Here is a 16,051-nt window from a genome sequence, read left to right as displayed (position 1 = left end):
ATATTGTGTCTTCATTCTGACATACTTTCATTTCTGGTTTGTTTTCAAGTGGTTATGAAGCAGCAGGGGGCGACTCTGAGCTGCTGTCCTCTTGGTATTTATATAACACTTGTCTTGTTTGCTGACTCAAAACTCTTTAGAGCACATTCAGACACACACACATCCACACACACACATACATCCACACACATCCACACACACACATCCACACACACACACACATCCACACATCCACACACACACACATCCACACACACATACATCCACACATATCCACACACACACATCCACACAAGCACTTCCACACACACACATACATCCACGCACATCCATTCACACACACACACACACACACACACACATCCACACACGCACTTCCACACACACACATACATTCTGTTCTGTCTGTTCTGTTTTATATTCTATTCACCAGCTTCACACTGACTGTCGACAGGTGTGAACACGCTCGACCACACCTCTGCTTGTACAGGCCCTCGCCATGACAACGTGCCACACCTCTGCTGAGAGCGAGAGAGACAGACGGTTGAGGAGAGAGACAGACGGGTGAGGAGAGAGACAGACGGGTGAGGAGTCAGACAGACAGGTGAGGAGAGAGACAGACGGGTGAGGAGTCAGACAGACGGTTGAGGAGAGAGACAGACGGGTGAGGAGAGAGACAGACGGGTGAGGAGTCAGACAGACAGGTGAGGAGAGAGACAGACGGGTGAGGACTCAGACAGACAGGTGAGGAGTCAGACAGACGGTTGAGGAGAGAGACAGACGGGTGAGGAGAGAGACAAACGGTAAAGGAGAGAGACAGACGGTTGAGGAGAGAGACAGACGGGTGAGGAGAGAGACAGACGGGTGAGGAGTCAGACAGACGGTTGAGGAGAGAGACAGACGGGTGAGGAGAGAGACAGACGGGTGAGGAGTCAGACAGACGGTTGAGGAGAGAGACAGACGGTTGAGGAGAGAGACAGACGGTTGAGGAGTCAGACAGACGGGTGAGGAGAGAGACAGACGGGTGAGGAGTCAGACAGACGGGTGAGGAGTCAGACAGACAGGTGAGGAGAGAGACAGACGGTTCAGGAGAGAGACAGACGGGTGAGGAGAGAGACAGACGGGTGAGGAGTCAGACAGACAGGTGAGGAGAGAGACAGACGGTTGAGGAGAGAGACAGACGGGTGAGGAGAGAGACAGACGGGTGAGGAGTCAGACAGACGGTTGAGGAGAGAGACAGACGGGTGAGGAGAGAGACAGACGGGTGAGGAGTCAAACAGACGGTTGAGGAGAGAGACAGACGGTTGAGGAGAGAGACAGACGGGTGAGGAGTCAGACAGACAGGTGAGGAGAGAGACAGACGGTTCAGGAGAGAGACAGACGGGTGAGGAGAGAGACAGACGGGTGAGGAGAGAGACAGACGGTTGAGGAGAGAGACAGACGGGTGAGGACTCAGACAGACAGGTGAGGAGTCAGACAGACGGGTGAGGAGAGAGACAGACGGTTGAGGAGAGAGACAGACAGGTGAGGAGAGAGACAGACGGGTGAGGAGAGAGACAGACGGGTGAGGAGAGAGACAGACGGGTGAGGAGTCAGACAGACGGGTGAGGAGAGAGACAGACGGTTGAGGAGAGAGACAGACGGGTGAGGAGTCAGACAGACAGGTGAGGAGAGAGACAGACGGTTGAGGAGAGAGACAGACGGGTGAGGACTCAGACAGACAGGTGAGGAGTCAGACAGACGGGTGAGGAGAGAGACAGACGGTAAAGGAGAGAGACAGACGGGTGAGGAGAAAGACAAACGGTAAGGGAGAGAGACAGACGGTTGAGGAGTCAGACAGACGGGTGAGGAGAGAGACAGACGGTTCAGGAGAGAGACAGACGGGTGAGGAGAGAGACAAACGGTTGAGGAGAGAGACAGACGGGTGAGGAGTCAGAGAGACGGTTCAGGAGAGAGAGAGACGGTTCAGGAGAGAGACAGACGGTTCAGGAGAGAGACAGACGGGTGAGGAGTCAGACAGACGGTTGAGGAGTCAGAGAGACGGTTCAGGAGAGAGAGAGACGGTTCAGGAGAGAGACAGACGGTTCAGGAGAGAGACAGACGGGTGAGGAGTCAGAGAGACGGTTCAGGAGAGAGACAGACAGTTGAGGAGTCAGAGTCCACTCACAATCTGATAAACAGTGTGATGTCATCAGGTGATGTCATCAGGTGAGCAGCAGTTTTACCTCAGACCTGTTTGCCCTGAGCCAGTCTCACTCCTCCCACCTGTCTCACCCTCCTGTGGACTGGCGGACAGAACGTCTACCTGCTGTAAGTTTCCTCTTCTCACTTGTTCTTTAGTTAATGTTAATCTTCAGCTGTTTAGATCAAGTTCCCTTTGTTGACTGAGTATTTACTGAGTATTTACTGAGTATTTACTGAGTATTTATACCTGTTCTGCTCTGACCTTGTTACAGGTGAACACACGTCACAGCTCTCTGTAAATAATGTTCAGATCTTTATCAGTTTTATGACACAGAATGTTTCAGCCTCTCACAGAGGAAACGTTTCTATGTGTTTAAAAGTTGTAGAAACTGAGGCAGTGAAGTGTTTCTTCACCAGCGCACCTGGTTCCTGAGTCATGAGTCCTTTGATTTGAGTGGTAGTGAGACGACAGCAGAGCGATGGACGCTCAGCCTGGCGTCTGCTCTTAAAGGACCAGTCCATCGTTTTGGACTAATTCCTCCCGAGACGGCACCTGGACGGTGTTGTGCGTGAACACGTCATCGTTTTTGTGATTGATGAACCGAATGAATCTGTTTACATATGATGAACGTGAGTGACGTTCACTCCAGCAAGACTAGACGTCACTCACGTTCACATTCATTTTTTAATTCATCATCGTATCAGGCCATTGTGTGAAATACCAGGAGCGAGAGAAAATGTGTGTGATGTCTGACTGTGTGTGTGTGTGTGCTCCCAGACAGCACACACACACACAGTCAGACACACACGCAGTGAGGTCAGAGTGAAGCAGCCGCTCAGGGATCAGAGCAGAAGCTTCTGTTTCCTGCTCTCACTTGAACCAATGAAACTCATCACGAGTGATCAGGACCTGATCAGTGAACTGCACAGCCCGGGACCTGGATGTGCCGAGCCTAGCTTAGCATGAAGGCTGGAAGATGTAGCCAAGACGTCTTTAAAGTACAAAACAGAAACTGAGGGAAACAAAAGATGAAAATGACATCAATGAGAAATTATGATCTAATATTTTCACTTGTGTCTCTGTGTGCAGGTCGTCACAGGCAGCGGACGTCAAGATGACTGATACCACTCAAAATACTGATACCATTGATACTACTACAACTGACACTACCAATACTACTACTGCTGCTGCTGACACTTGTACTACTACAACCAATACCACTACGGATATAACTACCACCGATACTACCACAGTAGCTGCTTGTTGTACATCAGCTACCACTACAACTTCTCCTGATGAACCAGGTACTAATAAGTTTTCCAAGAAATCCAGTGTTTGTGTCAGTATTTGATTAAATTACAGATTTTCAGGATTTTGTCACAAACTTTACTGTTTGCTAATGACTTTCCCTCTTTTCACATGTTGTGTGTAATCCAAGATAAAAGAGAAACATGTGAAAGAGTCAGAACTTCATGTTTCTAAGTTTCCATCACTGCAAACAGGAAGTGGTCACCGTCAATTCAGCTGCTTTTATTTGGACAGTTTGATCGAATGACAGATTAATATTTAGGACGGACATTCTGGCCCATGGCAACATTGAATCCATAGTATTATATATTCTGGGATGGATATAATCTGGTAATTTCTCTCAGTGGGTCAAACGTTAAAGTTCCTGATGTGAGTAAATAAACTTTCTCTCAGAGAACAAATCTAACCTTGACTTTAAAAACGTAATATTTAGTTTATTCACCAGTCAAATGTAAATATTTCTTATCTTCTTCCTTAGAGGACACAGGTGAACGTGTTCATGTTGAAATCTCTTTGTTTTTAAGATGAGGAGGAGACGGAGAGAGAGACGTCCACCGGGCAAGAGAAAGGTGAGGACACTCGTCCGTCTCTTCAGTCCTCAGATTTAAATCTGTCCTCATCATGTCTGTGTCTTCAGCAGGTGATGATGAGCAGCTGTGTGATGTCCTCACAGGTAACTTCCTCTCTGCTGTTCCGTCTCTTGTCTCGTTCTTCTGTCTGACTTCCTGTCTTCTTCCTGTCTTCTTCCTGTCTTCTTCCTGTCTTCAGCAGCTACAGAGGACGAGTCTCAGCAGAAGTCCTCGACTGCGACGAGAGACAAACCAGGTTCCAGAACCAGATCATCATCATACCACAGAGGAGGATATGAATTAATAGTACATTTAAGAATGAAACATACAAATTATAGAATAAATTATAAAAACATTAAAATAAAATGTGAAAATTACAATAAGATATAAATTAACGAAACTTTAATAAATAATTAACAACCATAATCATACTCACATCATAACAGAATACTTAAAAATACTAAATACAAATATAATATTTACTTGTTGGAAATAAAATAACAAGATTAAAATTAAATGTTACCATATAAATATATACAAACATATATTTTATACAAAAAAACAGCTGTTTTCACTGTTAAAGATTCTTTATTATTGTGTATAAATAAAGTTTATCTGTGTCACGTCTCAACATTCAGACGTCTGGACCAGAAACAGGATTCTTATCTCCTCAGTTTTAAGTTTAATGATATGTTTATTATATTATGATATATGAAAGTCACTTCCTGTGTGCAGATCCTCCCAGCACTCTGCTGTTGTCAGGCTTGTGTCCAAAGAAGAAGAGAGTGCTGGCGGCTCCGGCTCTCAGTCTGTCTCTAGGTAATTGACCCACTTCCTGTTCTGCACGTCACCAGTTTGAATCTGAGTTAACGTTGATGATCGTCAGGTCGCAGTGAGTCCACCGTCTCTGACGACTTCCCCTCGGGCTTCCTCTCCCCCTCCCCTGAAGACCACGATGACACCGGGCTCGACCTCGATCTAGACGGCATGGAAACACCCTCCGACAGCGAATCACTGCTCTTCCCCATCTTCGACTTGGATCTGGAAGGTGAGAGGTCAGAGGTCAAACAGCCGCCGGGTTCAGGTGAGAAAACTCAGAAAATGATGTCAGACTTGTTTCCAGACGACCTGCGGCGTCTTGGCGTGGCGTCCCACCGTCACCAGCCCATCGGATCCAGGCCTGTCAGGTCGGACCACAGTGAACTGGGAGCTCTGGAGAGGGAGGACGTGGTGGACAGTCAGGGCACAAGGTGGCGCTGTTTCTCCACAGGTGACCCTCCCCAGGAGAGCCGGGTCGACATGAGCGTCCTGGAGCCGTTTCTCCGAGTCCTGTCTCACGGAGGTAGGACCGCAGGGGGAGGAGTTACCTGGTCTCCGCTAGGGCCCCGCCCACCTCGTGATAATCACCTGTCTCCTGCAACCCCTCAGGTTACTATGGAGACGGTATGAATGACATCATCGTCTTTTCCTCCTGTTACCTGCCACAGAACCGTCTGAAGAATTACACGTATGTGATGGACAATCTGTTCAGGTAAAACACGTGAGGACATGTCCCCACAGGCCCCGACTTCTCCACATGGTTGTCTGTCCGTCTGACTGTCTGTCTGTCCGTCTGACTGTCTGTCTGTCTGTCTGTCTGACTCTACCTGTCTGTCTGTCTGTCTGTCTGTACATGGTTGTTTCTACCTCTCTGTCTGTCTGTCTGTCTGACTGACTCTACCTGTCTGTCTGTCTGTCTGTCTGAGTGTCTGTCTGTCTGTCTGTCTGTCTGAGTGTCTGTCTGTCTGTCTGTCTGACTCTGTCTGTCTGTCTGTCTGTCTGTCTGAGTGTCTGTCTGTCTGTCTGTCTGTCTGTCTGTCTGAGTGTCTGTCTGTCTGTCTGTCTGTCTGTCTGAGTGTCTGTCTGTCTGTCTGTCTGTCTGAGTGTCTGTCTGTCTGTCTGTCTGTCTGTCTGACTGTCTGTCTGTCTGTCTGTCTGAGTGTCTGTCTGTCTATCTGTCTGACTCTGTCTGTCTGTCTGTCTGTCTGACTCTACCTGTCTGTCTGTCTGTCTGTCTGTCTGTCTTTCTGAGTGTCTGTCTGTCTGACTCTACCTGTCTGTCTGTCTGTCTGTCTGTCTGTCTGTCTGTCTTTCTGAGTGTCTGTCTGTCTGTCTGTCTGTCTGAGTGTCTGTCTGTCTATCTGTCTGTCTATCTGTCTGACTCCGTCTGTCTGACTCTACCTGTCTGTCTGTCTGTCTGTCTGTCTGTGTGCAGATCCTCCCAGATCTGCACTGAGATGTCTGTCTGTCTGTCTGTCTGTCTGACTCTGTCTGTCTGTCTGTCTGTCTGAGTGTCTGTCTGTCTGTCTGTCTGTCTGACTGACTCTGTCTGTCTGTCTGTCTGTCTGTCTGTCTGTCTGACTCTGTCTGTCTGTCTGTCTGTCTGACTCTACCTGTCTGTCTGTCTGTCTTTCTGAGTGTCTGTCTGTCTGTCTGTCTGTCTGTCTGAGTGTCTGTCTGTCTATCTGTCTGTCTATCTGTCTGACTCCGTCTGTCTGACTCTACCTGTCTGTCTGTCTGTCTGTCTGTCTGTCTGTCTGTCTCTACCTGTCTGACTCTGTCTGTCTGTCTGTCTGTCTGTCTTTCTGAGTGTCTGTCTGTCTGTCTGAGTGTCTGTCTGTCTGTCTGTCTCTACCTGTCTGACTCTGTCTGTCTGTCTGTCTGTCTTTCTGAGTGTCTGTCTGTCTGAGTGTCTGTCTGTCTATCTGTCTGTCTATCTGTCTGACTCTGTCTGTCTGTCTGTCTCTACCTGTCTGACTCTGTCTGTCTGTCTGTCTGTCTGTCTGTCTGTCTGTCTGTCTCTCCCTGTCTGTCTGTCTGTCTGTCTGTCTGTCTTTACCTGTCTGACTCTGTCTGTCTGTCTGTCTGTCTGTCTGACTCCGTCTGTCTGACTCTGTCTGTCTGTCTGTCTGTCTGTCTGTCTGTCTGTCTGTCTGTCTCTACCTGTCTGACTCCGTCTGTCTGACTCTGTCTGTCTGAGTGTCTGTCTGTCTGTCTGTCTGTCTCTACCTGTCTGACTCTGTCTGTCTGTCTGTCTGTCTTTCTGAGTGTCTGTCTGTCTGTCTGTCTGTCTGAGTGTCTGTCTGTCTATCTGTCTGACTCTGTCTGTCTGTCTGTCTGTCTTTCTGAGTGTCTGTCTGTCTGTCTGTCTGTCTGAGTGTCTGTCTGTCTATCTGTCTGACTCTGTCTGTCTGTCTGTCTGTCTTTCTGAGTGTCTGTCTGTCTGTCTGTCTGTCTGAGTGTCTGTCTGTCTGTCTGTCTCTACCTGTCTGACTCTGTCTGTCTGTCTGTCTGTCTGTCTGTCTGTCTGTCTGTCTCTACCTGTCTGACTCTGTCTGTCTGTCTGTCTGACTGTCTGTCTGACTCTACCTGTCTGTCTGACTCTGTCTGACTGTCCGTCTGTCTGACTCTGTCTGTCTGTCTGTCTGTCTGTCTGTCTGTCTGTCTGTCTGTCTGTCTGTCTGTCTGCAGGTATGTTGTGGGGACTCTGGATCTGATGGTTGCTGAAAACTATGTGATGGTTTATCTTTGTGCTGGAGGACAAAGAGACAAACTCCCAGAGTTCAGTTGGCTCCGAGAGTGTTACACCACCGTCCACAGGAGGTGAGACCCTGTCAGTGACCCGTCAGTGACCCGTCTTCTGTCAGTGACCCGTCAGTGACCAGTCATCTGTCAGTGACCCATCATCCGTCAGTGACCCGTCTTCTGTCAGTGACTGTCAGTTGTCTGTATGTGTGTTCAGGTTGAGGAAGAACCTGAAAGGTTTCCACGTGGTTCATCCCACCTGGTACATTAAAGCTCTCATCACCATCATCAAACCCTTCATCAGGTCAGTCACCCTCCTCTTCATCATGAAGCAGTAAACTCCACTTCCTGTTCCTCACTTCCTGTTCCTCACTTCCCGTTCCTCACTTCCTGTTCCTCAGCTCTAAGTTCAGCAGGAAGTTGCAGTTCGTCAACAGTCTTCAGGAACTTTCGGATTTCATCCCGACTGAACACGTTCAGATTCCAGACTGCGTTCGGCTGTAAGTGATTATTTTATTCTCTTCTATGTTTTTGGTCTGAAAGTCACTGTCGTCATGTTTCTGTTTCTTTCAGGTACGATCAGAATCTGTCCAGGTGAAACTCAACATGTTCTCTTCATGTCCAGCAGGGGGCGCTCCAGTGCTCAGGGAGATTCTCAGCATGTCTTCTAAACAGTGTTAACGTAGAATAAATCATCCTGGTCCCTGTTTTTACAAAGTCAATATTAATTTCATTCAACGATAGAAAATAAACTTAATTTGACGTTAATGTCAGAACAAACATTTCGTTATTAAAAAAAACTTTTGTGGAAAAACGAGAGTGAAGAGAAAACATGAATCAACTCGTACAAAAAGCGTCTTCCGTGTTTTTTAAGATTTTCTTTGTGTTATTTTTATGTTGAGTCAGAATCTGTGTTTGATTTTTACTTGTGTTGTAGATTTAGAAACTAAAGTGTTTTCTCCTGGTGTTGCACACATAGTATTTTCTGCAGAAATTGAACCATCAACGCTGCCAGGGTTATTGCCTTGCTTCAAAATGATTGAACTGAAACATGTTGGTGATGAATAAAATCATAACGGTTCATTGTTTGGATCTTTGTCTTCATGTTGGTTGAACGTTTGATCGATTGCTGACGTCAGAAACACTGGACGGACAGAGGGGGGCAGTGTTGAGTCGTGTTCCTTCACGGGAGAGGAACGCAGCTTGGATTCCTGATGTTCGACAGATCATCTCAAAACTAAATCCATGTTCATGTGATAGAGAAATTATAGAAATAAACACGATAAGAAAGAAACAAGTATTTGTGAAAATTGGCACAAGTTTGTCCTACATGTATTTACATCTTTTTAGTTTCACATGAATAAACAGACTGTAAATAAAGATCAAAGACTTAAGAAAGATGACAATAAGTTTCTCCTTCCTCCTGAAATGAACCTTTAGGTGTTTCAGATGTGAACGATGTGGGAGTTAGACTCTGCACATCCAACCTTGTTGCTACAGCCACTGAACACAGGGCGTGTAAAGTGATGAGAAAGAATTGAACCTTTCCGGACCCGGACCTTTGAGCAAAGCTCCACACACCTGGCTAGCGATCATGTGAGGGTGTCCAGAGCGCCTGCACAGTGGAGCGGCCGGACTGAAGCCAGCTGCTCCGGGTCGATGGACTGGTACTGCTTTCTTCTTCTGGCTCTTAATTACTCTAAAGTGGCAAGCGCCCTTTGAGGTCACATGGTGCGTGGGGAGGTTGATGGGGAGGTGGGCGGAGTCACACAAACCTCAACCTCCTGAAAGCATAGAGAGACGCAACCGTTTCAATTCAAGGTGATCCTAGGCCGGGGGGGCAGATGGCTGTGGCTGACTTCCTCTCTCGCTTAGAGTGTGTGTGTGTGTGTGTGTGGGGGGGGGGGTTAAGTTAGGCTGGACGGCTCCCCAGTCGGGCTGATGACGTCATTTCCAGTTAAAGACTGCAGTTGTGAGTGGTTACACACACACACACACACACACACACACGACAATGTTACAGTTACCTGCTCTCAGCAACTGGATATTTATTATGTGTGTGTGTGAGAGGGAACACTGTGTCATTCATTCAGAATAGGAAAACAGTGTGTGTGTGTGTGTGTGTGTGTGTGTGTGTGTGTGTCTCTGATGGCTGGACAGGAAATGGAAACTGACAGGAAGGAAGTGAGGTCACTGCTGAGGAAACTTAATAAACAGGAACACAGTGTATTTGTCTGTCCTAGGCTACTTCTGAGGACCAGTCACAGTTCAGTTATTTGGGGACGTTTTTCCAGTTAGGATAAAAACATACGTCCACAAGTTATATAAAGATCAGTGGTTAATGTCCCCTAAAATGACCCAAGACAACATGTGTCTGCGGACAGTTTATCTTGGGAGGACAGTTTGTCTTGAGAAGATTGTCTAACTGTCCCCCTGGTGGCGGGGGAGGGGACACGTCAGGGTTCAGGAGAGGAAGTGGGACGCTCTGCTGTCAGTATGCTGTCATGGTAACTGTCTCATCAGCTGGTGACTCACACAGACACACACACACACAATGTAACTGTGTATACGGATGTACACAAAAGTTTAATTATGAGCAACGCACACAAACACTGATGTAAAGAAAACAGCAAATCATCTGAAGCTGAAACTAAAACTTTTAATCAAGGTTTTCAGGGTCATGTAACACACACACACACACACACTCACACACACAAAAACACACACACACACACAAACACACACTCTCACACTCACAGGCAATCACACACACAAACACACACTCTCACACACACACACACAAACACACACTCTCACACACACACACACAAACACAGACTCTCGCACACACACACACACACACTCACATTTTATTTAGCATTAGCATTAGCATTAGTAATGTTCGTGCTAAACCAGGAAGCCAGATCCCGTTGGTGAACGTGGTGTCGACAGATTAAAACATCAGTCACCTCCAAAACTGTGATTGGCTGAGACACCTGTCCATCACAAAAACAAACATTAAACGTGAAGTTAAACAGTAGCCTCTAGTGGACATTAGAGGAACTGCAGCTACACACAAAGTTGTTGAGTCACATAAAAGAAAATGAACTAAAGATGAAAATGTTTATTTGTCTCAACGATCACAAACACTCACAGAAAAACTGTGATCGATAAAAGATTTGTTCATACAAAAATATCAACACAACTTCCTGACTGAACAACAACACAAAGAGGTCATCAAATCAACAACACAATCCACTCACAACAGAGTCCATGAACGCATCACTCTGACAGTTTAGCCTGAAACAGCCTTTGAAACACAGAACCATCGTGTTCAGAGTCGAAACCTTAGAAAACACAACTGAACACTGACACAATAAATAAAATGACTTTAAAATACAAAGAACATTCCAGATATTAAACTTGTTATTCACACGAAAAAGTTTCTCTGAGTTCACAGAAGTCGTGAAGACACTTTGAGATGATCCACCTGAACGTGATCTCACTTCTTCAGATGTTTCATCAGGAAAAGAGCAAATCACTGAAAACAGAAGTTTAAAAGTCTCCAGCTGCTCCTCAGGCACGTTCCCACATCCTCCAGCAGGGGCTGAGCAGAGAGAGGGATTCTGGGACATGAAGTTCAGTGATGTCACCATCCTGAACAGGTCAATTGAGGAGTGAAGCATCCTGGGACATTAAGTCGGTTGAGAAAGGTAGATGTCCGACTTCACTGAGTGTTGACACAAACTCTGTGAATGCTTGGAAATGTATTTCTGTTCTTAGGGAAACTACAGACGGTCTGTTATTTAGCAGAGAGGGATTCTGGGCAATGTAGTCCTGGTGTCCTGGACCTGAGGTGTGGAAGAAGAAGGACCCCCTCATCTTGGAAGGTTTAATATGGTCTCTCTGACAGCGCCCCCTGCAGCTGGCAGTTAAGTGCTTTGCTCAAGGACACAGGACGGAGAGGGCAGTCAATTTCACACACTCCTGAAAAGTGTGTGTGTTCACCAGCTACAACAGGCTGTCCCTGTTGTTCATGTTCTGGCCTTTGGACCTCATCTGCTCCTGAACCGACCCTGACTGGAAACAACACACACACAAACACACACACACATCAGATGGATTCAATCAGCAAAACATGTTGTCACCTGTGTTTCATTTGTTGTCATTAACTTTTCTTTCTCCCTCTCTCTCTCTGTGTGTGTGTGTGTATGTCTGTGTGTGTGTGTGTAATGTCTGGACCTGCTGAACACATTTCAACAGGTGAAGAAAGAATGTGAGAGACAGAGAGACATGTCTCGTCTCGCTTCACATTCACAACTAATCTTCACTGAGGACTTTAACTGTGCAGCCTGACACTCCACTGTCCACTGTGAGAGAGGACAGACAGGGACGTCTCTGCTGAGAGAGGACACACAGGGACGTTCATCCACGTCCTCCTGCAGTGATTGGTCAGATTGACATGATGTGTCACAGTTGAACCCTGACCTCTGACCTTTTCTCTAGTTCACAACTTGAGGGTCGTGACCTACAGACGAGACGACAGGAGCTGAGATGATCCTCAGATAAACACACACACACACACACACACACACACACACACAAGCACACATGCACACATCTCTCTCTCTCTCTCTCTCTCTCTCTCTCTCTCTCTCTCTCTCTCTCACCGGCTGCAGGCCCTCTGCCATCTCTCCAGAGCCGATGTGTGTGAGGTGGATGAAGTTTGTCGGCTCTCCGATCATCGTGCGATCGATCTTCCTCCTCTTCTTCTTCTACACACATTAGACATAATGTGAAAAGAGTCAAATCTTTAATGTTTAGTTTTAGCAGGGCAGTATTCTGATATGTCTGTGCTGTGTGTGTGTGTGTGTGTGTGTGTGTGTGGCTCACAGGTGTTGGTTTAGCCACCACACAGCAGCCCATCTTATGCCAGAAGTCGCTCATGCTGATGCTCCGCCTCTCCAGCTGCTGCTCTCTGCTGCCGCTCTGCAGGCCGGATGAAGAGCTGCAGCCTGGTGGTACCCCTGGGGCATTCAGACACTCAGAGAAACAAATCCCTGAAAGTAACAGACTCCGAGCACACACTGGATTCCAGGAAGGAAAAACACTTCTAAGAAAGATTCCGACTAGATCCTGGAGAAAAGAATCTAGAAACTGTTCCATCCAGTGATGTTCTTCTGTTCCAGGCAGATGGAAAACTACATTTAAAATTTAAAATCCAGAAAGAGCCTCAGGTTTGATCTGTGGAGACAGAAAATGAAAAACACTTTGATTCTCGTTTGTCATCATCAAACAAAAAAGATGTCCCCACAAAGAAAGAAGAACAGAAACAGCCTGAGAACGTCCACATCTGTGTCTGTGTCTGTCTGTGTTTGTGTGTGTGTGTGTGTGTGTCTGTGTTTGTGTGTGTGTTTGTGTGTGGTGTGTGTGTGTAATGTCTGGACCTGCTGAACACATTTCAACAGGTGAAGAAAGAATGTGAGAGACAGAGAGACATGTCTCGTCTCGCTTCACATTCACAACTAATCTTCACTGAGGACTTTAACTGTGCAGCCTGACACTCCACTGTCCACTGTGAGAGAGGACAGACAGGGACGTCTCTGCTGAGAGAGGACACACAGGGACGTCTCTGCTGAGAGAGGACACACAGGGACGTCTCTGCTGAGAGAGGACACACAGGGACGTTCGTCCACGTGGATGAACGGATCATGGTCCAGTGAGACGTCTCTGCAGTGATTGGTCAGATTGACATGATGTGTCCCAATGAATGAACCCTGACCTCTGACCTTAGGATCGTGACCTACAGACGAGACGACAGGAGCTGAGATGATCCTCAGATATACACACACACACACAAACACGCACACAAACACACTCGCACACAAACACACGCAAACGCAGACGCGCAAATACACAACACAACACAACACTCCCGATTGCTAGGAGGAAGTTTCAAAGTAAACTTCATACAAACTCTGAGCTTTATTGTGAAGTCTAGCCTTCATTCTTCTTCCTGTCACATTCCTTGGTTTGTTCTTGAATCCAGTTCCTGTTAAACTCACCATGCGTCACTCGGCCACTAGGGGTCTCCCTCTCAGATGATGCTTGTTTCTCTGAGAGTTAACATCCAGGCGTCTGATTCAAATACAGACTTAAAACAACCAACACATAAAAGTGTCCTATAGAAAATTAAACTGGACAAAGTCTTTGACTCTTCTGAGAAACGCTGACATGAACAAAGACGATGTGACGCCACCAACTGGCGACCAAGTGAAACGCACTTTTACCTTGATTAAAACTACAGCCTTCGGCAGGTTTGAAAATATGAATATTTTATATATATAAACAGATTAAACAATATTCTTTTATCTTATATTACACCTTGAGCTGAATAAGAGACTGAAACAGAAAGTACAGTTGTGATGACATCATGATGACATCACCTGATCTGTGGTCAGCTGTTCATCAGACTTAAAACAAACAGACGACTGTGAAACAATGAACGTCACATGATTCAATCAGCTGAAATCTTTATTTAAACTCAGCTGACAAACAAACTGACTCAGCTCTGACATCACAGATCAAAGGTTAAAGAGACAAACCCTATCGAACCAATCAGGAGCCGCCACATGGTCACATGACTGACCATAGATATATATATAAAGGCTAGATGTCTCGGCCAACGGAGTCGAACGTCCGCACATGGCGGCCATCTTGCCACAGTCAGCTCGCTCACCAATAACATCGTGTTGTAATGGTACGTACTTTTTAAATAACCATAACGGTTTGGTTTGTTATAAACCTCAGAGATGTAGTTATGACACTGCATACATATGAATAATTATGTTTTTTTCTTAAAAAATTGAATAATGTTCTAAAATAGGTACAAGATTTCCCTTTACAAATATACATCAAGAATTATTTTATTTTATTTAAAAAGTACATGTACCACTACCAACAAAATGTTATGGGTGCGCGAGCCGCCTGTGGCAAGATGTAATATATATATATATATATATATATATATATATATATATATATATATATATATATGTGACAGACACTCATCAATCATAGAGTGTAAACAAAGATGGATGACATGAAGGCTGCAGAAACAGAAGCCAAATTATCTCTATCCCCCCCCGATGGCTGACTGGAGTATAGGTCATTAACCGCCTCCTTCATGTTAGCAGATGGGACAAAACAAAAACATATATGGTCGTTACAGTCACTGATGGTCTCCATGTACAGTCATAACAACATGTGTACAGAAACACCCCGCCCCCAGCAGCTGGATTTTGATTGACAGCTGTCACTCCTCCTGTTACCAGGGCGACAGGTCACCTCTGAATCTTAAAGAGCCCCATGACAGGAAGTGAGAGAGTGGGTCCGAGTGAGAGAGAGAGCATGAGTCAGCAAAGAGAGAGAGAGAGAGAGAGAGAGCCGCTCCACAAGGAACTCTTTTCATTCACATGAAGGAGAAACTTTCCCCGAGAACACGACCGTCACGTAAACTTCAACAGGTTGGAGTAAAACTCAACTTCTTCAGCTGCTTCACTTCTTAAAACTGAAAACACAAACGTGGTAATAAAAATCTCCATTTTAAAATCATTCTATTTGGTAGTTTTAGTTTTATTTGTGCTAATTCTCTAAATGTTTCTATAAAATAAAGTATGTTATTATTATTGGAGAAGTTCGGCGCTCTCTGAACATTCAGATGAGTGTGATGTCATCAGCTGCTGGAGCTTCTGTTGTAAATGTTCAATTGTTTTATAAAATGAGCCGGTGGGGGGGTTGTGTTCTCTGCTGCTGTGAATGTGAATGTGTATGTGTGTGTGTAGCTGATAAACACTGAAGGTTAAATCAACACAAACAAACACTGAAGTCAGAGAGCAGACAGAGTGAGCTGCCCAGACGCTGACGACTTCCTGTGGAGCACCAGGCCTCCAGGACGACAAAGTGAAAAACACTGAGTCAGTCCTGAAGACATCAACGTCCAGAATGGACTTCAAGACACATCGAGAAACTTCAAGACACATCGAGAAACAAGTCTTCTTCAATACAGCTGACGTTCATTTTGTACACTATGATCCATTTACAGTCAAATAGAGCATAAATCACCGGATGTATTGGGAGGTGAATACCACAGCGGGATTGACAATGTATTGAAGAACTGTCCCATGAGTGCAGCTGTAGGTGGGGCTTGTCCCCGAGCTCTCAATCAGGCTCCACCCCCTGCTCATCCAAATATGGTTAATTCTGGTTTCAAAAAACCAAGATGGCGCTGAACACAAGGTGAAACTGAGGCTTCAGAGCAGCAGCTAACAAACCAACAGTAATGTTATAATGGCGGTTGTTAGTTGCTGCTGATTTTAATCAATCAAATTGTATCTGATTGTCTCATATTCACAAATCACAGTTT

General features: G+C 45.8%; 2 protein-coding genes across 13 annotated transcripts; one reads left to right on the top strand and one right to left on the bottom strand.

Moving 5' to 3' along the window:
• Window positions 1-144: 144 nt before the first annotated feature.
• Window positions 145-8,707, top strand: LOC128462092 (BCL2/adenovirus E1B 19 kDa protein-interacting protein 2). Of its 12 annotated transcripts, none has more exons than XM_053447366.1 (14): window positions 145-564; window positions 2,196-2,310; window positions 3,275-3,489; window positions 4,018-4,062; window positions 4,131-4,166; window positions 4,262-4,318; window positions 4,798-4,881; window positions 4,949-5,110; window positions 5,186-5,404; window positions 5,491-5,593; window positions 7,573-7,704; window positions 7,844-7,930; window positions 8,028-8,126; window positions 8,200-8,707. In XM_053447366.1, the coding sequence occupies exons 3-14, from the start codon at window positions 3,300-3,302 to the stop codon at window positions 8,222-8,224; spliced, it is 1,239 nt and encodes a 412-aa protein (XP_053303341.1). In that variant the 5' UTR covers window positions 145-564; window positions 2,196-2,310; window positions 3,275-3,299; the 3' UTR covers window positions 8,225-8,707. The 12 variants fall into 12 exon arrangements, with proteins under 12 accessions (XP_053303341.1, XP_053303344.1, XP_053303340.1 ...); XM_053447369.1 differs by lacking the exon at window positions 145-564 and adding an exon at window positions 664-1,264; XM_053447365.1 differs by lacking the exon at window positions 145-564 and adding an exon at window positions 664-1,664.
• Window positions 8,708-10,735: 2,028 nt separating this feature from the next.
• cdc42se1 (CDC42 small effector 1) lies at window positions 10,736-12,808 on the bottom strand. The gene is given in 4 exon segments (XM_053447387.1): window positions 10,736-11,706; window positions 12,297-12,401; window positions 12,520-12,600; window positions 12,603-12,808. Coding segments are annotated over 4 exon segments (315 nt in total). The 5' UTR covers window positions 12,663-12,808; the 3' UTR covers window positions 10,736-11,637.
• Window positions 12,809-16,051: the final 3,243 nt, after the last annotated feature.

This window comes from Pleuronectes platessa, chromosome 18, assembly GCF_947347685.1.
Source record: "Pleuronectes platessa chromosome 18, fPlePla1.1, whole genome shotgun sequence".
Classification (NCBI taxonomy): Eukaryota; Metazoa; Chordata; class Actinopteri; order Pleuronectiformes; family Pleuronectidae; genus Pleuronectes; species Pleuronectes platessa.
The sequence above is the reverse complement of the archived record's forward strand: the minus strand, read 5'-3'. Positions and strand labels throughout refer to the sequence as shown.

Coding starts and splice junctions, on each gene's coding strand:
- LOC128462092 (XM_053447366.1), top strand. CDS start 3,300: ATGACTGATACCACTCAAAATACTGATACCATTGATACTACTACAACT. Junction 5,111..5,185: donor CTTCGACTTGGATCTGGAAG/GTGAGAGGTCAG, acceptor ACTTGTTTCCAG/ACGACCTGCGGCGTCTTGGC. Junction 7,705..7,843: donor TACACCACCGTCCACAGGAG/GTGAGACCCTGT, acceptor ATGTGTGTTCAG/GTTGAGGAAGAACCTGAAAG.